Source organism: Anopheles stephensi, chromosome 2 (assembly GCF_013141755.1).
Source record: "Anopheles stephensi strain Indian chromosome 2, UCI_ANSTEP_V1.0, whole genome shotgun sequence".
Classification (NCBI taxonomy): Eukaryota; Metazoa; Arthropoda; class Insecta; order Diptera; family Culicidae; genus Anopheles; species Anopheles stephensi.
Window position 1 is genome coordinate 24,935,156 of NC_050202.1, and position 23,302 is coordinate 24,958,457.

At 44.6% G+C, this 23,302-nt stretch overlaps 1 protein-coding gene across 2 annotated transcripts in view; it reads left to right on the forward strand.

Annotated features, from left to right (window-relative positions):
• Positions 1 to 23,302, forward strand: part of LOC118505887 — a 119,484-nt gene that overhangs the window by 61,458 nt on the left and 34,724 nt on the right. Inside the window, exon 3 of one of the 2 annotated variants that reach the window (XM_036042333.1) lies at positions 12,944 to 13,841. The exons of the other annotated variant lie outside the window; for it this stretch is intronic. Within the exon in view, the coding sequence (XP_035898226.1) occupies positions 12,944 to 13,089 (146 nt within the window). The 3' untranslated portion in view covers positions 13,090 to 13,841. Of the gene's footprint in view, positions 1 to 12,943; positions 13,842 to 23,302 lie in introns of those variants that run through there. 2 annotated transcript variants of the gene reach the window in all.

A 23,302-nucleotide genomic window follows, 5' to 3' on the forward strand; every position in this document is an offset into this window, starting at 1 on the left:
TTTTGTAATGAGATGAAAGGATAATAAGTTTATAGTTTTCTCACGATCTATACGATAACTTTCAAGATCTCATTTGATATAATTATTTGAGGAATACTTATAAGGTAAGGTTTAATATCGAAAAGAAGATGGAAGTAGTCTTTGTCTGAATAATTCTAAAACTATTCTAAAAGCTTATAGGTCCCTCAATGGCTGAGCCCGTTCAAGTTGCTCAGCATGCTATCCGTCCTACCGCATATCCATATATTTTGTGGCCACAATATAAAACCCAGCGATTGCAGAGACATTAAGTGGCGATAAAGCAGCCACCAACGAGCTACAAAAAAACCTCCTGAAACGGTTACAAATATAACATTATCGGTAGGAAATAACTTCCCCCCGTATGAGTCAGGCCCCCGGTGAACAACCCGCAGCCACGAATGAAAGGGAAACTCCATAATGCGCACTCGAACGTTTTTTTCTTTGGCCCTTCGGTATGCAATAAGCTACACAGCTGAACACTATCGCCAACCGGTCCGAATTCCTTCCGCGTTCCGTCAGGGACGTCGTGCTGCGCCATGCACTTTAGACTGCAACACCGTAATCGAAATCGAGCATGCTGTCGAGTATCTGTGTTCGAAGGGCCCTGTGCTCTTACTGTTCGTATCCACTGTGTAGTGTTATTTGATGGCGATTTCCTCTCTCTCTCTCTCCCTCTCTCTTTTGCTCGGCTTTTTTGCATTAAATGGGCCGGGCAGGAAATGCTGCTTTGCATCGACCGGAAATCGGACCGAAACGGTAGCAAACTGTCACGCTGGTCCATTACACGCAGTAACCACCACCACTCGGATGACGCGAAAGTGAAACCACAGCAGCTAAAAGTTGGTAACAAAAAGAGAAAAAGGTCACCATTGAAATTTAAGATTGTCGTATCGGTGGTGCTCGGTGGTTTATGGTAAAATTGCGGGATGAAGAGTGTATGGTGTTGGTGCAAACAAATCGGATTTTTTTTGGGGTTCGTTTTTTCATGGATTGTTTTAAAACCCACCCTTACATGTCGTTGCAATGAACGGAACCGGAAAACGAATGTAAAGACGGCCTGTGATTTAATGTGGATGTTCGATTTTAAGCTTGCAATTGTTAAGAAATATGTTAAAAAAATACATGAAATATGTAAAGAGCAAGCCGAATAAAGTTGAGTTTTACTTATTATCCTAATTTGAAGCTACTCTCTTGGATGGTTTGAAGAGAGATTGTTAATGAAAGCCAATGTGATAAGCACTGCAGAATTGCTTAAGAAGCTATTACCGGAAGGGTATTTATTGTTGTACACATTTATCGAACTATATCAGTCTAGAATTTCATTTTTATGCCATGAGCTTTATGTAAATTTTCAAGGAGCATTGCATTCGCAGGATGGCTTGAAAATCATTAACCAACATAGCACCACAATACAAAACGATTGTAGCATATCATACCATAATCTGTAAAATGCTACTTCATGAGAGTATATGAAGTACTTGTGGATGTTTAAAACTTCAGAATATTTTAAAGCTACCGATAGACGCGTTCAAATTATGAAAGCATCTGACACTAGCAACATATCAGACAATGCAGTTTTCTCATTCAGTGGCAAAGCATGGCACCTACGGAATACTCAAATAGTAGTTGAAGTAATTGCACGGCTCGAAACTCTGGCTTAAAATGGATTAAAATCTTATTTTATTTATATTTCCAGCATTACGACTCGAGGCCGTATTGTCAACACCGCCTGTGTTGACTATTACAAATTCAAAAATTTTAACAAGGCATTTCCTCCCTGTTATCTGCCTTATCCCGGGCATGCTCGGTTGAGAGTGTGAGGTAGTTGCGGGGTTTGTATCCAGATAGTTGCCGTGTTGTAGTTGGTGTAGATGATGGAGATGTTCGTTATCTGGATCCGGTTCTATTACTGTTTTTATTTTTATGATGGCTGGATTTGGAGGCGGCGGATCGGAATTGGACATCGCCCTGCCGACTATCGGGGCTGAAACAATAACCAAACAGAGCAGAGTCTCTGCTAAGCACGATATTGAACTCGCCGACCACCTCCGAACCCAACGCCAGAACGGCCGAGCTCGTTCCATCAAGGCTGGACTGGGATGAAAAACACTGTTGCATAAAGTCTGCCCCTCTTTTCACGACAACGCTGTCATTGAGCCCGTGCTTCATTGCTCCGTCAACGGATCACCCGTGGCATTACAAAAACATTTAAGACAAAGACATCACTACGAATAACAAAAAAGGAATGGCGGATATGGTTTGAAAGGATAATAGGGACGCGGAATCAAAGGATAAGACTGTTGTCCCTAGAGGTCCGTAGTCGCCAACACTTCTCTTATTGCTATACCCGTTCGTCTGCCGATGCTCTCGACTGCGCCCAACAAGAAGGGTCTTGCGGTTTCAAACTCCACGCAGGACCACAGAAGGTGATCCACATCGCGAAATCCGTCACCGCAGCCACACACCTTCGTCTGTGCCAGAGTTATACGCTGCAGATGAGCATTCAACGCGAAATGATTCGACATAAGTCGAGACATCATGCGTATGAATGACCGGTCCACAAAGAGCCCACCGAACCAAGGCCGCAGGGACACTTGCAGAGAGATCGAGAAGAGGAATCGCCCGAGTTCGTCCGCCTCCCACATGCTCTGCATGCGATCTAGTATGATAAAACATAAGCGTTGGAGTCAGGTATAAAGACCAGATTGATGGTCTAATATTGTGCTGCTAACCTGATTTTTTAAGGCAGCAGGAATTCTACTGTGCCTTTGGTTACAAATCTGCTATCACTATTGCGAGTATGGGTTAACGATTGCGTGTATGACTCGTGTAAAGATAGCTATTGTGCTTTCTCTTAAAATCTCTCGGTACGAGTTACTGATGAGCACAAATCGAATGAGGCGGTTCTGCTGTTGTTTCTCGGGTGAAATGCGTATGATGACTAGATCGGTATCAAGTTGGTAGGTGAATCGGTGTGTAGCGTATCCATGGCGATCGGTAAGGATATGGCGGACTGTAATGTCAATGCCACAGGAGCTGCAAAGTGGTGAACTGGTACTGTCGAGAAGGTAGGAGTGCGCCAGACGGGTGTGCAGTGGTGGGTTAGGAGGTCCCTGACCGACGAGACCCCGAGTGTCCGTTCCTTCCGCTCCAAGGTTGATCCGCCTCTGCGGTTGTGACCAATGCGAAGGCAGAACAGGACTCGTTGGATGTGACAGGAATCCCTGGATGCAGGGTTGTGCTTGATGGAGTGGAGTTCTGAGGAAAGGTCTAATTTGTGCCTGGTGGTGTTCCAGCGTAGGGCAACTATTGCATTAGTGAAGTGGATGGCGTCTCGGCGTGAAAATGTGCTGTGTGATTCGCCTGGACGGAACTGACCTTCGTTGGCCAGTCAGTCAATTTTCTTGTTTCCGTCGATTCCGGAATAACCAAGAATCCAATCAAAAACTATTGCAGGCGATAAAGAGATGTCACTAAAGAGCTGGATGTGGGGGTCTTTAGAGAGGCCTCCAAAAGTAACTCCTGAAGTCATTCATCGGCAACAAGGTTAGATAGCTATAGCTTCGCCTGAAAAGACTGATGTATGGTTAGGAAGCTTGATAGCGCAGTAGTCGAGGCTAGAATGGATCCTCCAACTGGTCGACTCCCGATTAATGGATTCGTTTGGGAAGCTGTGATGATGGTGCTGACTGTGGCTGCTTTTTCCGGTTCCCCAGAGAGAGAGAGCGCGTTTTAGTTCCCGGTCTATGGCAGGAGTGCAGTGATAATTGGAGGGAGCTGGTGGTTGGTGAGTTGTAGCAGGTCGGTGAGTTAGCATAGTATAAGGTATACATCTTAGATCCACTAATTATTAAGGATATTGAAGAATCTTCCAGGTCATTTTTTGCAGTACAGTTTTGAAGACTTGATGCCTGGTGGTGATAGCTGAGAAATGTGTTTACTAATACTCTATCAATATGAGACCAACTAACTTATACAAAGACTTTGAAACTTTGAGAACCTCTTGCTGTCCCTCTGCTTATGTACGTAGCTAGGTCTGCCCGTATCAGCAGATGCAATTCTTTAGATGAAAAGGTAGAAAAGTCAACTGTTAATAGCTGCTCCTTATCTTCATACTAAATATTACAGTGATCTACACGTCTACACCAGATCATATCAAACGACTATCACACTATTGACGAGAAGTTTACCTTTCACAACATTCTACATTCTTGTATGAGGCTGCTTCTCCATTCCCAAATAAAAGCCAAACAGTTTGTTTTCCCCACACACATTTATTTGTTGTGACATACCTGCAAACGAGAATCCCGGTGTTACCCTTGATGGTGACAATCCATTTCGTTACCAACAGGACCGAAACCGATCACAATTTATCTCACACGTACAATTGACTAAGGCACCTTTATCCTTTTTTCCCCCCATATACCTATGATTGAATTCTTTTTATCAACTGTAAACCCATCCACATTTTTAAGGCTCGTTTCACACGACAAATAATCGAACGCAACACCTTAACGTACAACACCTTACCGTCACATTCCACTGGGGCACGGGAATCAAAGGGACAACCTCGAAGCCTTTATCCTAACCATTCCTCTGTAAAGCTTTACCCTGATCGCTCTAAGAAGCAAAATCGATCGCAAAAGGCGTCCTGTGCTTTTTTTTTGGCGGTGTTCACAAGAAGATAAATTGCTCGGATAGGGTAACCGTTGCTTAACCCATCAATGCTCGGTTGTATAACGAAAGAGAGTGAGGATCAGAAGATGCTAGCGAAATGGCTTCAGGAATGTTTGGTTTCATTGTGCCAAAAGAGAAATAAAAAAAAGGTTTGAGGAACAGAAAGGGATACTGCAAAAGGAAACCATTGTAAAAGGGTAAATCTCCCGACAGTGAGATGAAAAAAAGAAGAACACAGATACAGGTAGATGGAAGGGATGCGTGTGAAAAAAAACGTAAATCAAGTTGCCATTTTAGGACCACGGACTTCGGGACCGTGGTCGATTATGGGTCGATGATGTGCGTTGGTTTGCAAGGTGCCTACCTCAATCCGTTGTGCGCAGGTTTCTCTCACTCTCTCTCTCTGATTTTTCCCATTGCCCAGGAAAGGATTATTTTCCCATCTCGTTGGGATGCTGACTGGTAATGCGCTCTTTGTCAGTGTTTTGTGTCCGTGACGACCTGGGACCTGGGAAACGGGTTCGATCATCATCATCACACTGAGAAAGGGGTTCGAAATTGGAAACACGCAATTTTTTTATTGCAAAATGGCAACAATGGATGACGGAACGGGGTGTTCCTTATCCCGGATGAGGAGGTGATATTGAAGATTTGTTGCGATCATTGCTTCCCATTCAACAAACGGGTCCGATCTGCTCGATTGCCATTGTGTGTGTGCCGATATAAATGATTCTAAATCCAACGAAAGGATCATACCTCGAATGGCTACGTCATTCGACGATTGGGAGTAGGTGTTTGGTTGGTTTGATTGTGTCCTTTTTAGCGATGGAGGTGTATCGAACCGCTTATTCCTCCCTTCTTCCCATCGTACCGCTTTGAAGTCGCCTTTTTCGGCGTCGAAGCCGATGTTTTGCCGATTTATGATTATCCTTTTGCTTTCGGGCGGGTCCTCCCTTTCGGAAAGCCACGATAAATAAAACGACCTGTAGCACCCGGATTGGGCGATGCGATCGTTTTCTTGCAAGAGATTGGAACGGGGTGTCGATTACTGAAGGGAAGAAGAATCTTAACCACACCGAAACCCAACAATCGATACTTTTTTTTCTGGAGGCCATCGAAACCGAAAGGGAATAGCGCCGACGGGTTACGCACACGCCTTTATCACCTTTTTTTTGGCGGATGTTTGATAAATATACCCATTCGACGAGGAGTTGAAACACCTTAAGTTTGTCGGTGTGTGTGGTGTGTCCCTTTGGTGTCCCCCGCCAGCACTGTAAATCATTTTTATTGACTTCGGAACGCCTCACGTTTTTTGGCGGAACTCGTTGTGCGTTAATCGTCACCTCAACTCAATCGAATGGTGCGAACGGTTTATGGAGTGTGAAAGGGATGTTATTTATGGGTGGAAGGTGGTATAGGTACAGGTGCAGGAGGAATGGGCTTTAACGCCAATCGAAGATGAAGCCTTTAAGCTACAGCACAACAAGTTCGTGGTTTAAAATGGCTAAAAAATCTTCTCAATCTCCTTTTTAAGTCCTTTTGGAGAAGTCCTACGCTTGCAATTGATTTCTGAGTATAGTTGTTCGGTGGTAGGTTAATGACATGACCATCGTTCCAGTATTTATTGTTTATTGCTGTAATAATTCAGCGGGCCACGCAGGGCCCCTTTGAAGCCTGATTGCTAAGACACTTAACAGTTATGAGGACGGACGGCTCGAATACCAATTAAAAGGGCATCGCGTTTTAAAATGTCGCCAAAACGGGTTCGGCGATCCTCTGCGTCAAGCAGCGTCCTTGGGCGAAGCGGCCTGGTTGGGGCGTATAAGTTGAGCCCAGAGAGTAGTGTTTGGAAGTCGATCCGGTAGTCCAAATCTCGGGGCGTTGCAGTTTCTCTGGTTCAGCAACTCGATACCCAAAAGCGCACAGCGAGCGTCGTAGTCCACTTGAACTCTCCGGAAGCGCAAAGCAAACTGGATGAATTTGCAATGGACGTATTCCAAGCGGGCCATGGGCCGTGCAGCACATGGCCACTAAACAATCGAGGCAAACTTCAGCACCGATCGAACCAAGGAGCAGTAGAGCGTCTTGATGGAGGCCGGGTCCGTGAAGTGGCGAGCTAGTTGCTCAAGCAAACCCATCAGCTGGTTGCCCTTGGAGATGGCGTGTTCGAGCTGTTCGTGGAAGCTCAACTTCTCATCGAGGAGTGCTCCTAAATCCGTGATACAGCTTTTGCGAACAATGGTAGAACCGTTTAAGGTGTAGTCGTACACCAGAGGACAGCGCTTTCTCGCAAATGAAGCGACTGCAATGCACTACAGTATAGTGAAGTATTGGCACAATCTAAACGCTCTTTTATGATCCCTTTTGTACTGACCTAATACTGGCCGACTATGATTCCGTTTAAACGATTCAAGACGATTCCGAACGGTTCCGAACCAGAGATTCCATTTACTCAGAATCTGAGTTTTAGTTTCATTCAAATTATGTACCTGAAGTAAGCAACACGACTAGTTGGCAGCCTAGTCAATATAGTTAGGTATAACAAAGATCCTAGTATGCCCGCTGGAACATTGGTCGTGCCGGAGATAGATGATCCCAGGACTACTAAAATCATACCACGAGATATTCACAGCGCCAACAGCCGAGCATAAATGCATGCTTTTAAAAACACCTTCTGCTCATTGTTTCATCCACAAAACAACAATACTTCTGCTTGGGAACGCAAATCGTCGAAAGGCGCTTTCTCACCGGCATCATTTTTCAACCATTCGTTCTGGCCCAAAAACTCTGACGAGATCCCGCTTATCATCGACCCGCTCGATCGATCGATCTCACGAACGGGATGAAAAATTGTGTGAAAATATGAAGAAAAATCCCATTTGGCGGCGCTTTCACTGTTTCGCGAAACGGTAGCCACTGGAAGGAATCGCTCGTGAAAGGGCTCCCGGAGTGTGAGAGCTATCAGCCCCGGGCAAGTTCGGCTGGTCATAAAGGATATTAATGATGTGTTTTTTTGTTGTTGTTGACCTCCTAACCATCCAAAGGTCCAGAGCGTCGAATATCTCTCGCCTTTGTTTCGTGCCATCCTTTGGACCTTATGGCCAGTAGGGTCAGTTTGAGAACGTTGTTTTTTTTTGGCTATGTTTTTTTTTTGTGGCCGTAATTTAATTTACAAACTGCAGGTCATAACCATGTTGAATAACCTCTTCGGCGTGTTGGGTACGCAACTGGCGTCTGATACGAGGTATGCGTTCCGGGAAATTCGTTCCTACCCAATGTACCTGCCTCTAGCTAGCAAACCCGGCTTAGGACAAAAGGATGCGGATATATTGGCTTCCGCCTCCTGCCGACTGGCCAAAATGGCCCGGAGTTCGCTCGGTTCGGTCTAATGATCACGGGAAAGGTTAATTAATTGAGAGCAGAATTGAGCGCGAGCACCCAGTGCCGGTACAGGCGATGCGATTTTCCTAACCAAAAACCGTGTCGGAAGGATCCCCGACACCTCACAGCACCGGACCATCGGCTTTCCTTTGAACACCTTCCACCGAAACCTGCCAATCAAGTTCGCCAGTGGCTTACTGGGCGAGCTGAGCTAAAGGGGATTTTTGGGAATGTTTGAAGGGGAAAAAAAAGTCTAAGGAGTTTTGGCATTAATCTCCATCAACCCGGTAAAGGAACTCCTCCAAACCGAGTAATTCGACCAGTTACAATGGAACTTTGCAACAAAACCATACGCGCAACAAAACAGCGGAAGCGGAGTTCCCAGGGATCGTACGGAGCATGTATAAACCTTTCAAGTCTGCGTCGAACTCTAGCAGGTACTGGACCTTGTATCCTCTCCTGCCAGCCAAGCGTGCCACGTTGACCATGGGAACCGACGCAATGCACTCAGGGCAGCCAACAGTCTTACCGAACAGTCGCACCAGAGTCAAGCTCAAAACGGCCAGTGCAACAGCCAAGTTGACCAAGTGTTTTCCGGCCAAGCGACCCGAAAGACCCGGGATGTTTGAGTGTTTATTATTGCTCGGGACACTTTTCACAAGCGAAACGCAGCAATGCTTCCGATGAAATTCGACGCGAATGGGATGGATGCTTTTTTTTCTCTTCGGTTTGGAGAGGCTAAAAACGGATCGCGAACCAACCATGTTTTGTCCAAACATCCTTTAGCTTGGTTTTGTTTTTGTTCATCCTCAGAGTTCCTTAGAGATGGATCTCTAGGCCACGATCGAGTGGTGCTTCAGTTTTAACGAGTTTAGCAAACTGTCAACCTACGCCGCTTCATTTCCATTGCCCGGTGGCAGTGGTACGTAATGCGAGAACAGTGCGAACCGTAACGGACGGACGGACCGCGTTTGTGGGAGGATGCTCTACTAGCCCGGTTAAACGTTTCCGGTTCAATCGATTCACTTTCGGGTAATGTTGCACCATGCATATGGGCACGTTTGTGTGAAGCAAGCAACAGTTTGACAGCTTAAAGCACTGTCCTAAATCTTACTGTTGTGCTCTCGTTTGGATCGAGTTACTGTAAATAGAAAGTTACGGGATCATATCAGCCTGAGCGTGATATTCTGAGCGGCAAGTGGTTTTGGACTCAATTTAAATGATCTTTGAAAGTGACAAGGCTGTCAGTTTTAAGCAAACAGTAAATCGGGTTTATTTCATTGAGATCTAGAACTTTTTTTATTTAGACAACACCAGATGCATTTAAGGGGAAGTCTCAATGAGCTGTTTGGTTTGTTTCATGGTTTACCAAATTCATTTTACTATTTGTAAGTTACGACTTTAAAAAATAATTTATTATAGCATTGGCTACACATAGATAAATAATAAAAAGATTAAATAATGTATTACTTTGAATAAGCAGAGAAGTTTTATCTCCGTCGTCTGATAATCCATTATCTCGGCCCTCCTCAATCTCAGTTTTGGTCTACAAAGCCTCCTCTCTCCGTGTAGATGAGGACTTTAGGAGCTTAGTCGTTCGGTGTCATTCTGATGACATGATCAGCTCATCGCAGCACGGCAAGTTTAATTCACTGCACTGTGGAGCGATTATCCTTCCACAAATCTTCTTCTTCTTCTTCCTTGGAACTACATCCTCGAAAGGGTTCGGCCTGCCGTTTGTGACATTCTATGACATGATTTTACCCGTAGCAATGTAGTAAGTCCTGCGTACTGAGAGGCGATCTGGAAAGGATTTGAACCCCGGTCCTGCCGTGTGAAGTTCAGTGTCGTTGTCGCTTCGGCCACCGGATCGCTCCACTCCACACATACGGAGTCAAACATCCTTCTGAGCGTCTTCCTGTTGAACGCATCAACGAGGGTTTCATCAGTTTTGGACAGATTTTCAGATGTCTTAGAGGCGTATGTGAGTACTGTGACTATACATTTTCTATACAGTCCCAGCTTCTTCGATCACGGAAGGTATTTTTTGTCGATAAGTTTCATCAGGCTGTAGAAGTGTCTATGGCTGTAGAGTTGATTCTATGTATATTGCCGAGTCGTGTCCAAGACTGCCAGCAATTTTAGCCATTTTTACTTAATCGACAGTCTCTGTGATGCTCTTAGTATAACATCAAATGACTTATCATTTATTATGATATTATGCCTCTTGCAACCCCATATTGAGGACTTCCCCGTTTACTACTTCCAGGTATCAATAATGATAGTAGCCGGCAAATCTTATTAAGCCATTAAGTCTATAAAATAGAAGAGAGAAAGAGTTATTTTTATGCTTATGAAAGGTTTGCTAAAGAAATAAGTGGGACTAATAATGAGTTATTGTTTATTATGAGTGATTTAACATTGAGTGTCGTATAATTAAGCCAAGCCCTCAGGAACTATCTATTCACCGTTTAAACTATAAATTTAATCAATAAAGAAGCTTTTAGTATCCTCAGGACAATTTAAGACTAAGCTAAGCATCATGAAAGTAGATGCTGCATCATTGAAAGTAGAAGATCGTAAGTCACTAGCTATTTTCAAGACAACACTGAACAAGGATTGAGTATTTTTAGCTGTCACTAATGAATATTTAAAGAATGTAGCGGTCATAGCTTTAGTCATAGTTCCAGTTTGAATATAATTATGGCATTTTAACGGTGCACCGTATTGCATTACATAGGAGAGCAGCATTTAACTCAAAATTCTAGACTCAAACTCCTGACATAAACCATATCCTTCTTTTCGTTCCAATTCCTAGACAAACTGTTCCTTATCTCTTGCCAATGTGTTCCAGTTACACAGCAGGACACCGGTTGCCGTGTCGCAAAAATTGCACCTTTTACCCATTTACCCTAAAACCTTCAGCGAAAGGGGATATCCAACCCGAACACCATTTACGCCAGCATAACCCTCCATAATTGCAGAACGTACTGAGACAATCCGCAAAAATTGTCTTTGTTTCTGGCCGATCCTTCCCCGAGGTCTGCTTAGGTTCGGTAAGGTTATGCACAAAAATGACATCCGATGACGGGTGGTGTGGTGGGTCCTTTTGCAAGAACCTTGCATCTGCACCTTGATCCTTCGCTAGCTTGCGGAAGAAAACATGAAAAGGTTTCGCCTTTCTTTGCCTTTGACGAAAAACGGCAATCAAAGCGAAAGACCCGTACTTACCTGTTCCGGTAGAGCCTAGAATCGAATCGGCTTCCGAGACTGCAGGATCGGGTGTTTGTTCGGGAGTTTCGGCATAAATTGAAAACTTCAATTACTCCTTCAACTGTTGGCCGTAAAGAGAAGACGAAATCGATTTCAATCAGCATCTTTCATGCATACATAGGCCGGGAAGGTGTTCCGGTAGGTGTGCCACGTTTTGAATATGGGTGAACGAAAAGATTAAGATTCGCACCCGGCCGAAAATCTTCCTCCGAAAGTTCTTTGTGCGTAACACAACACCGACAGAATCTGCCAAGACACGATCGCCGGCACGCTCGGGGGCTTCCAGAGTTTGGTGGAAGCAATTAAGCCCTCCGGCACCGTTCTCGTTCCGTGCAGGAACAATGTCGGCCGGACCGGAGCACACCTTCATTAGACGTTCGTTTGTGGCAACGGCTGGCGATCATTGTTGGAAAGGCTTGTCTTAAGAGGATTAGGCAAATGGTTAGAGAAGCTCGAGACGGAGCAAAAGAAAAGGGATGCGTCTGGGACAACGGTTCTTGACGATCGCCACGATCCCGAGCTTATGGAGTCATGTTTGCGAAAGAAATTGCTTTCCTTTCGCCTCTGTGGTCCGAAAGGATGTTTCGAGCTGTGTGAGCAACTTTTGAGCAAACACCTGGAAAACTCATTACAAAAATTGTTGAAGAACAGTATTGAACAGTATTTACCCTGATAATTAAACTCTTCTATACATCTCCAACTGAGCATCCTGCTTGACAGATACTGTGGAACCGTGACTACCGCTTCTGGACGAACTCTTCAGACCCTTTTTCCAATTTCCCGTCCAGACAGCATCACTTCAGTAACATCTTCATGCGAGCAGCCAAATGGCCGTTGATCGTCTTCACAAACGATCCGGATATCTTCCAGGAAAACAGCAGCGTGCTCCAGCCAAAAGATCAAATCATCCCTTCCACGTGTTGCAAAACAGCTCTCGATTGCGTTTGCGGGCTTGCTGTAACTCGAACTGCCAGCAGGATCGTACCACTGTCCATTTTTCACTGAAATTGCATCCCACAAGTGGAATCTAACCCCGTCGTCGAGATCGAGCCTTTGCGGCCTTTTGTTTCGCTGCACTCCTTTCCATTGTTCCAGACGAAAGCGTCTTCCATTAGAGGACGAAATCCTTTTGTTGTGTCTCAGTTTTGTTTGGTCTGCTTTCTGTTCTCTGGGTTTTTTTTTTGCATTCTCAAAACTGGGTCTGGGTTTGTGCTAGTGTTGGTGATCGAGCACAGTTTATTGCATCGGTCAGCCTGTGCAGCCGATCTGCTTTCGCCACAGGTTTCGGGTTGCGTTTCCAATCTATAATTTTCGAGCAAACGAGCACACAACTACACGGTCGACCTGGTCCACGCAAAACTAGTTGTCCCTTGCGTCGTCGGGATGATTGTCTGCGAGGAAGAGGTCTTCAGGGCGACGGAGCAACAGCGTGCGCAAAAGGTCCTCCTTTTGTCCGTCCGGCCGGCCAGAATGATTTATATTTTGCCCGGCACACATCCTGCACTCGTTGATTATCTCTCGCCCTTCTGCCCGGGTCTTGCAAGGAGTAACTGAAGGATCAAAGTCTCGTTTTTCTCCTTCTTTTCTGCAGCTCAGGTATTTGGCCCGAAAAAAAGCGCATTCTCGATTATTAACACTGCATTGCGTCCACCCCTTTTGCCGGAGACGATCGAATCGTCGGGTTGGAAAAATCGGTTTCGGAGTGTGTTTGCGTTTCCCACAGGGCCGAATGCGTAAGCGAAAATTGTACGCAGAAAAGGATAATCGTTCGGAGGCAGACGAATGAACCGATCGTGGACCATGGGAATTCGGCCGGTTATTATAGGGCTCCGGATGCAATCAGGTAACGAGAGGGAAAGAGTTATTAATCATCAGGACATCGACGTCTTCTATATATTTTGCCTGTCGCAGTTTGAATAAGTAGGAAAAGAACCAATGGAAATCTTGACAGCAAGCATGAAAAAGTGACGAAAAATACGCAAACCTATGTCAAATAAGCAAAAATAAAAGATGCTAGACTTAATGATACCGCGTTGTTTGATAGTCAGTCCTCACTACGGGAGAACGTCCCAGATAGGATTTGAGCCCTGGTCCTGCCTTATGAAGAGCAGCGCCACTGTCTAGGCGATCCTACGAAGAGGAATACTGTTTGTCAGTAGAAAACAGACCCCAAATTTGCTGGAGTAAGTAGATTGGTCGAAATTGGGACAGGACCAATCCACATCAGGTTCACCAAATCGTTAGGTCGTATTTCGAGGCCCATTCCATACCGAGTCGCCAGGTCAAAATTTGACTGTGCATCGAGGGATTACGCTACCAAAAAAGCTGTGACTCTCCTGGTCGATCATGTCAACATCTTCATCGACGAGATTCAACTCAACGTATGCACCAAAACATCGATTCGTAAATACGGTAAACGTTCCACGACACGACAACTGTGTCAGCTGTACATTCTTCGTCCAGTTAACTCGCTTAGCTTCGTAGATTTATAGGGAACCATTGCTGCTATATGAAATATAACGCATGTTAGATGACCATGGTCATCCCTGTATCATCCTTTCGCTCGAATTCACCATATCACCACCGGATGTTATGTGCGCATCCCTCTTCCAACGCGTGCATCAGCCCCTTTTGTCGACGTCGCTTTTCACGATCAACACGAAAGGACTGTGCGTAAGTTTCGTAAGGTTTTATTGTACTATTCGAAGGACACCCTACTGCTCATTCGCCCCTTGCCCGCTTACCCTTGCCCACTCGAACGTTGGCACACACGCACGCAACATGGCTGCCGCCAATACCCGCAATGTCCGCTACACACAACATGTCCAGTCAGCAAAAACACGCGAGAGAAAGTGAAACATATTCCCGCTTTAAAGCCATCATCCCGGATGGCGCTGACCAGTTTTCCCCCTTTTTTTACCCCCGGTTCTGACCGGCACATGCTTCGAGCCGATGGTGATGGTCGGTCAGGTAAGGGACGCAAAGGGACCCTTGTTAAACATATGTTTCGACTCGATTCTGCGCGCCCTTTTTTCCCTTTTTTCCGTGCTTTAGCTCCCTCTCTCTCTCGCTCGCCGCTTCTCGTCATTTCTGCCGATCCCTTTCAATTATCCTTTTTCGATATCCTTCAAACCACACGGTCCGGCCCGTGGTCCAGCTAGTAGTGGAAAAGCAAAAGAACCGAAACAAAAAAAAATACTTCGGCTTGTGTTTTGAGGAGAAAAAAGTTGTACAAAAATGCAGCCGTCTTGAGGATTCGTTTTGCGCAAAAGGATGCAAAAGGGAAAAGCCGAAAGAGAAAACAAAAACTGACCACCGGGTATCGTCCGTGATGTTGCCTTGCTACAAAGGAACTGACCACCGAGAATCGGTACTCGGTACCCTCGGTCGGTCGGAACCGATCAGTCGACGCTTCTTCGAAATTAGGATCGAAGCTAATTTATCGCTGCCAACAACCAACATCGCCTACATCGAAAGGGTCGCGCAGATCCGGACGCTAAGATAAGGCCGGCAAATCAGGCCACGTCCAAGATGGACGCGCCACACGTTCCACCGGCTTGCCTCGACCGGCAACACCTTGCGTCTGACATGTGGCCATGTACGGTGGACCTGATTACGTCGCCATTGGGCGGCAGAACGTGTCGTGAAGGAAGCATCGTTCAAGATGGTTTTGTTTTCTTGAGCGTGGCTGGAAGTGTTTAACAACGAACATGGTACAGGTGAGCAGGCTGTGGCTGATAGAGATTGTTGGTGGAATTAGTTTTGTAAGCTGGGTGCGGATAGATACGGAGGTAGGGCTTTGCTATCCGAGCTCACAGCTGGCAATGCATGTCCTTAGCGTAGACCAACATTGATAATGTTTTATAAATTAGTCAAAGGTTAATAGGGCGCAATGAGCGGGTTTTGTTATCGGCTTGTTCCAATCGGTGACAGAGCAGATCGAATTAAAGGAGAACAGTTTGTCTTTTAGGAAATTGGGAGTTGATTACTTAAAACGACTATCCTTAGAAGCGGCAGAAACATCCATGATCATAGCCTTACATTTTCATGGAATAAGAGAGTGCTTCTCAATTTATTTAACAGTCTTTTAGGAATTTTAAAAGGCGAATGATGTCCCATTGACCCAATACCTCTATGAATAAACGAATATAAATATGAACATTTTAACATCTTTTTTCCTTCTTTGACGCTGCAACACGAGATCTTGAAGAAACTCAACTCTGATGGACATAGTCTTCCCTTAACATATATTTCACTAGATCTGCGGCTGCCAGTTAGATACGCGTATCTTTGAGTGAATTGATGGTTATTGAGTCTAGATTTTATTATATCTTTTTTTTCTGTAAAAAAGAAAGGCTTTTCAACTTGTGGATGACACTAGACTTCAATACACCTTTAGTATTACATATACTTTACATTATAATAACGTTTAGAAGTTATCGGTAGGTCAAACGACATCCATGTCATGAGAAGCACCAAACAACTGGTATAATGATATTTATTTGAACTAAGTGATGGAATCCAGTGAATACATACAAAGGCCGGAGGTAGAGGTGAATACGGCGTCGGTCTTTATACGACAGGACCGTGTTCGAAATCCCATCCGGATCGTTCCCCCGCGGTGAGGACCGACTATCCAACTACGCGGTATCATTAAGTCTAGTCTAGGCAGGCATGACCTTAAGAGGTCGTTAGGCCAACGAAGAAGAAAAAGATAATATACAATTTCGAATTGCATGTTGCTCTTCTCTTGAAATTATGATTTATTTTTCATTTTTTGCAAATTAAACCTTGTAGAATCGCGAAAAATGTCTCACATATTCCCCAGAAAATTAGCTTTGACATCCAGAGATGTTGTGTCTTGTGTTTATAGTACGTCATCAAAATGAGAGATGCTAATAATACGGCTACCTGCCGTCTTACTAAATAATAAAAAATCCAGAGATCTTATCCTATTGTCTTAGACTTCCTAGACATAATTGCATGCACAGCTAAATAGTCATTCTATCGGCAGCTTTAGCTAACTCAACTAAAATTTAAATGCTATATTCCAGGTACGGGACACCAGAACTCAACATCTCTTTGTTTATTGTCTGGTATTTGTAGTGAATTAGTTAAATCATTCAGTTACTATGGTAGAGCTTTGTGTAGAAAAGCTTATGATTTACTGCATATTACATGAAGCTTTGAGTGTTCCATATTGATAAGTGCGACAGACCTAAAAGGACTATTTTATACATATTTGGCTATCGTTTATAACCTATTGGGCGGAAGATGCGACAGCCACGACGCACTTCATACGGCTGACCCAGGGTTCAAATCTTATCTGTGCCGTTCCCCCATAGAAAAGACAGACTATCTAACTATAAGAGGTATCATTAAGTCCAGTAAGACAGAAATGGCGGGCATGACTTTAAGAGGTCGTTAGGCCAAGATAGAAGAAGTTATAAACTATTGATCATTTGCAAGCTTTTAACAACATGAAGTGGAACATTAAATTCCTCAAAACGGTCTTAATGCTTTATCCTTTGACAAAAAAGCTAACTTCCGGAAATGTATAAAATGCATTCGATTTTATTCCTAAAAGATCCCCTTCATTGATGTTCTATGTTAAGCGTCTGGAAGCAAACTAAACCCGAAAAACAATGTTGGAAAGCTTACAAAGTTGTTGCACATCTCCAACCTATCATCTGACCAAATTGAACCACAAACCCTTGGACCTTTCTATTTCGAAAATAGCACACCGATGACTTGGCTGATTTCTACGCCCAGCTCAATTCCTCTCCAAATCACAAATCCATATCAACCATCCTCCTGATCCAGCCCGATAGTCGTACACAATTTTTCATATCCAATCGAAACATCGAGAGCTATCGGTTTTTTTTTTCTTTTTGCTGTGAGCGCTCTCCTTACAGCTACAAAATCAAACATTGTGCGTATGCGTATGCTATGTGGAAAAATACAAAAAAAGCAGCCCAGTACCACCCCCGCAAGGAACGACCTCATCATCATCATCGTCGTTGTCACCATCATGCGGCCGGTTTGCGATTGATGGAATCATCTTCAATCACATATTCGCTTCTGGGCCACTTGAGCAGCCCTCGGCTGCAAGCAAGGGACCGAAAATCGATCCGCCACGCCAATGCCGTAATGGTGACAATTTCTTTGAAAGATTTCTTCTTCATCCATCCGGTGAGCCGGTCCGGTGGATGGTTGGTGGTGAAAACGTAAAAAAGCACCACTCCGAACCTGCACGAACGGTGAAGTAAAAATGTGGTTTTTGTGCAGAGAAGGAGGAGGAAAAAAACAGAACCGAAAACGATTGTCATCAGGTTCGAGTGCCCAAGTACCTTTCCCTCTGCCAGCGGACACCAGCCCCGGGTGAATGGATCTCGGCGATGGACGGTGACAAAAAGGCGACAGCGTCAAACAGCGGCCCCGTAGATGATTTATTGCTTATGCTGCACAGCATGTGCTCGTCCCGTTAAACAGTGCGCGCGTGTGTGTGGTCAGTCTGCAAATCGATCATTTTGCACGGTTTTTTTTCTCTCTCTCTCTGCCAAAATCTCAAGTGCTCAAGTCTAATTTGTTTGTCACCAAATTGAGCCATTTTCGGGAGGTGGGTGAGGCAGGCTGCATCATTAGTGGGAAGGGGGTAACGAATGAATGTCGCTTTTTGTTCATTCAACTTCAGAAAGAAAGTCCTCAAAAGCTGGTGCTGAATGAATTCATCGCGATTCGGTACGCTGCTCGAGATCATTCAAGGTTCTCTTCAAGCCTTCAGACCGTCCTTGAATGGACGGCATTGAATCCGGCAAAGATATTCGTACGTACAATGAGGCGTGCGTTGCGAATTGCCAACGCTCACTTCACCCACTGATTAAGCCGTCATCGATCACTGGAACACACGCGGCGAGTGCATCCCATTGAGAGATTGTGCAGGAACCGAGATCACCCAGACGCTGTGTACCAGCCACAAACAAGGCCCAACCGGCGGCTGCAGAACGCGCACAGTGAGCTGATAAGCTGAAATTCCAAATCTTGACCACGATGCCTTTATCGCCGCGTATGTGAAGGTTGTTTGTCCACCCGAAAAACCCCTCCACGATCAACACGACACCAGGCACTGTAAACTACTGGCGTAACGATAATCGAATCACTGGCGACGAATCCACGTCGATGACATTACTGACCAACTTAACATTTGACCGAGGCGGGGAAATCGGGAGCCCTTTTTCCCTTTGCCTGTTATCAGTCGAGCTGATAAGTCGTTGGCCACCTTATTGAACGGTTATTGGCAGATTGGTTCGGGTGGATTGATTGTCTTAATTGTTGGAAAGGTGGCGCCCTTACGGTGGTGCGAAGTGATCCCAATTGCCGGAAAGGCTATCAGCGGTGGCGCTACCGAGGTTTGTTTGAATGTTTGAAGTGTGTAGTAACGCTGCGCCCAAAGGTCTTTCATTCATATATTTTCTTTTTCTCAACAGTTCTCTGGATGATATAACTCTGTACCGGACGATTGTAAATAGGTAATCGCAGTTATGGTGAAGGTAATGCGAGAGGTCAATTGATGAATGATCGATGTGCTAGCCAAGTCATTAATCTATGTGGTTTCAACAAACTATGGTTCTAATATTTTTGGGTAGGCTATCGGCTATCTCATCCAAATTTCCACTAATGGTATATACAAAACATAGAGCCGAGTGAAGTAAGTGTCTTGATAACATTTTTCAGTCGTCTGGATACGATTTGAACCCCAGTCCAGCGGTGTGAAGAGCGGCGACACTATTGTCCCGGAAATTGGATCGCTCCAACTAAACTGATATACTTATAATTAAATAATTCAGGACTGTACAGATTATTTATAGTCCCTGTACTCACTTTTGCCCCTGAGACATAGACTCATTCCAAATCTAATGAAACTCTCTAAGCCGCGTTCGACAGAAAGAAACTCAGAAGGATTTATCTTCTCTATGTGTGTAAGGACAATGACGAGCCTCTACGAGCTGTACGATGATCTTACCATCGTGAAGCGTATTAGACTCACCAGGCTCTGGTGAGCTGTTCACGTCATGAGAATGACACCGGACGACCCAGCTCGTAAAGTCCTTTTAGGCCGTCCACACGGACAGAGGAAGCGTGGTAGGCCCAAACTGAGATGAAGTAATGGCGTTGATCGGTCCAAAATAATGGATTGGCAGACGATGGCGTTGGACCGTGAGCGGTATCAAGACTGTTTGCAGCAGGCCTACACCACGAAGCGATTGCAGCGCTCCGTTAAAAAATAGTTCAGCAGACAGTCCCTATGGGATTAAATAACCCAACATGTTTCTGTTAGCAACTAGTGCTGTTATCATCCAAAAAATCGGGCTGAACCTAGTCTCCTGATTACTAGATTCGTAGACACCTCATAGTACAACCATTTAATGACTGGCTTATTCGATATAGTGAAGTTGACAACATGACTGCTTTTTAACCTGTTACCGTTAGTAAGAAAATATGTTTCTTGTAGTCATTACACATCCAAAATCTCCTATTCTAAATCAAGTTTACATTCGTAACAAACTATTGAACCTTCAGGACACTGCTCTTGTCCTGAGTTCAAGTCAAGACATCTGTTACCGGCTACATACACATATTAGTTAACTAGTTCGAAGTGGTTCTAGTCACTGATTAGAGAGCAGCAAAACAACGAAGATTCGCCGACTTTATTTATGGCACACTCGCCATCTGCTGATTGCGCTCCAGTGCTACTTAAGACAACAAAACCAGCAGAATATTCAGTCCTTCGACAAACAAAGGGTTACGTGTTTGTTCGTGTCATTGGTTCTAATCGGCCCAACAAAAAAACCCATTCTAAGGAATGAAATCACACAAACTCAAACCCTAGCTGATAGGAGTCTGTCCGCTTGCATCGTTTCAGCTTTAGTTTCCTTTATTTCCCCTTCCAAGTGCCTCCAACCTGCAACCCCATTTGACCTTGGCTTTTAATTACCAAACCCGAATGGCCCGCCCAAATGATGCAACACAAATCGGCCCGTTGCTAACACTTTCACGATCATCTGATTAGCGCATCCGCTAAGCGATCCTTCATCTTTGCCAGACTGTTTTCCCCAAAAAACATAATCAGTCCTTGGATTGCAGCTCACAGAGCTCGCTTATTTTCGCAACCATCGAAAGAGGTCTCGCTTCTTCGACGGTAGGGAAAAAAAGGTCAAAACCCCATCCAGCACGACGATGAGCTTATCGCGGCTTATTTAGACAAAATTAGCAGCTCGAAAAAATAGGGTCAATGCATTGCTGCATCCGCGGCCTTATCGCGACGGCGGTGCCCGCGTGTGGCTTTTTGTACCGAGCCCGGCTCGCGGCTGCCCAACTGCGGTGATGCGATTTATGCTGCGCCGTACGTGCTGCTGCCCGTAATCATGCCCGTAAAGGGGGCACAACTCGTCCATTTCGGGCTGGCGCGAATTTTGCAATCCGCTCGATGTCGGTTGCCGCAGTTGGTGTTTGGTGCACCACGCTGCGAGATGGAGTTCGCAGCGACGATCTTCTATCAGCGAGGTCGGCCAATGCACTTTCGCCTTTTGCATTTTGGGGAGTGGAAGACATTAAGGAAAAAAAAAGTTTATTTACTTGTTTGGACGAGTTTTTGACGGCTGCTCGATAATCGATTCCCGGTGCACTACTACTCCCTTTCGGGCAGTTTCACCTTTTTTTTTTGGGGGGGCGAAAGACGCTAACTGATTAATGTGACTAGATGAAAGCGGACGTACTTAATTTATGTGCGCATGGGAAGGAAAAAAACGATTGATGTTGCCCACGATTCGGAGGGATGTCTGGAGCCCGGCATGCATCATGCCATGTTAGGTGTCGATGTGAAGAACCGTTTTGCAACTTGTTGTAGATTGTCGGCGTCTAGACGATGTTTGGGAGAAACGGTTCATTATGCATTAAGATTAACGATTTGTTTTTCATACACTTCAAACAGACCAGATTCCTTTAGAGGAGTGTAAACCACGTTGAGAGGAAAGTGTGAGACCTGAATGCTCTCTATGATCAAGAAGTTTGAAAACAGTTGAAGTGGTATAATGGTAATATGTTGTAGTTAAAGTGACATCTCAGTGACGTCTTTATTATCGAGGATCTGCTCGACTGCAACCAAGGAGCGCAAGAAGCGGCCGCACGGGGCCTTGTCGACGGCGGAAATCCTGTTGTTTCTCTCTAATATCACAATATTAGAGAGGGGCCTCAACTGCCATTCTGCTCGGGGCCTCAAACTGGCCCTGTTCTTATACGCCTAAGCATTGGTCAGAAGCAGCTTTGAACATGGAGCTTCAAATCCTAACGCAGTTTTCCTCTTCGAAAGTGATGTCCAAGCCAAAAAAGCTCAAACTAATCTCAATGCTAGTTGGCTGGAGCTAGGGACTAGAGACTCTAACTTCAAGAAATCAACCTCGGTGGCTCATTTTTCGTCGTCAACAGATGTGAACTCACATCTTATGAATGCCGCCGAGATCCTTATCTCCAACAAGCTTCAATCTCTGTAATTCTTTGCATAACATCCTGAGATGGCAGAAGGTTCGAGTGGACAACAGAGACTCATAGTCTAAAGTCTTATCCACTGTGAACACAAACTAGCTATTGAGTTAAACATATTTAATACCTGAACAAAGATTCCTACTCTATTAATGAGATGGTTTGATAGCGTGGATACACGCACACTCTTTGAATGAAAAATTCTACTCTGCTTAATCGGCTACGCTGTTGTGAGGTTATGAATTTCTCACTCTCATACACTATAAGCCTCTATAAACCTGCACGCTTATTGTTGTAAACGACACACCCAACTGGCATCTGTCCATTGAGCTATTCTTATCTAATATATGATGATTTTCATGTAATTGATTTCACTATTAGTGCGATCAGGCAATAGCGACGTCAGTCCTCACACGGTAGGACTGGGATTCAAATTCTATCCAGGTCACCACCCCGTATTCAAGTCTGAAATAGCAGGCCAAGCTGTCTCGAGGTTGTAGAGTATATTCTATTGAATATAAAGAGCCAAACTGAGAAGAAGAAGTTGTCAGTATTACGATTTTTTTAACCTAAGGTTTATCCTTTTTCATTTAACAACATACAAATAAATACTAAATAAAATATGTCAGCATAATCTCCGAATATAATCAGTGGCGGATCAACCAAGGAGCGGATGGAGCGGCCACTCGGGACCTCATCGGTTAGAGGGGCCTCGCCGGCCTGGGAAATTCACTTGATGTTTCTCACTAATATCACAATTAGAGGGTCCTCAACTGCAATTCCGTTCGGGGCCTCCAAATATCTCGACCCGCCACTGTAATTAATGTAATTAGAACTTCGCAAACTATCCGTGAACCATTTAATTCCTGAGGACTAGGGCTTTCATAGCTACAGCTAAATACATAGAGCACAGCTAAATATAAAAATTCTAGATTGTGTGTTAAAGATATTTTAGGGAATTATATTTGCCAGTGCACAGTATATCAAAATTACAATTCGGTTGAAGTAATATTTCTTTGCTTTAGACAGACACAAAAACTCATCCTCGCATTATGGTACTTCATTGAACTACTTCTATGTCTTCTCATCTATTTTGCTCGCTCCTGCTCATACAAAAAAACCTTCCAATCGATTAAAAACCGATAGTTCTTCCTCAACCATGGACCTCAACTAGCCCACAATGATAGCGATTTGATGTAGCCGCTCGATAGACTGCCACCGATCCTCAATCCCTTAGCCAATCCGTTCGCGTTTGTGTTGTTCGCCTCAGCTTTTCCCTCCTTTTGTCCCATCACATAGCAGAGCATGCCGCATGGGAAGATACAATAAAACGTAAAATAAAACTACCCACCACTTTCGGTTGGCGTACGTGGCAAATTTTCGAGGTGTTACGCGAAACCCTTCGCTCTCA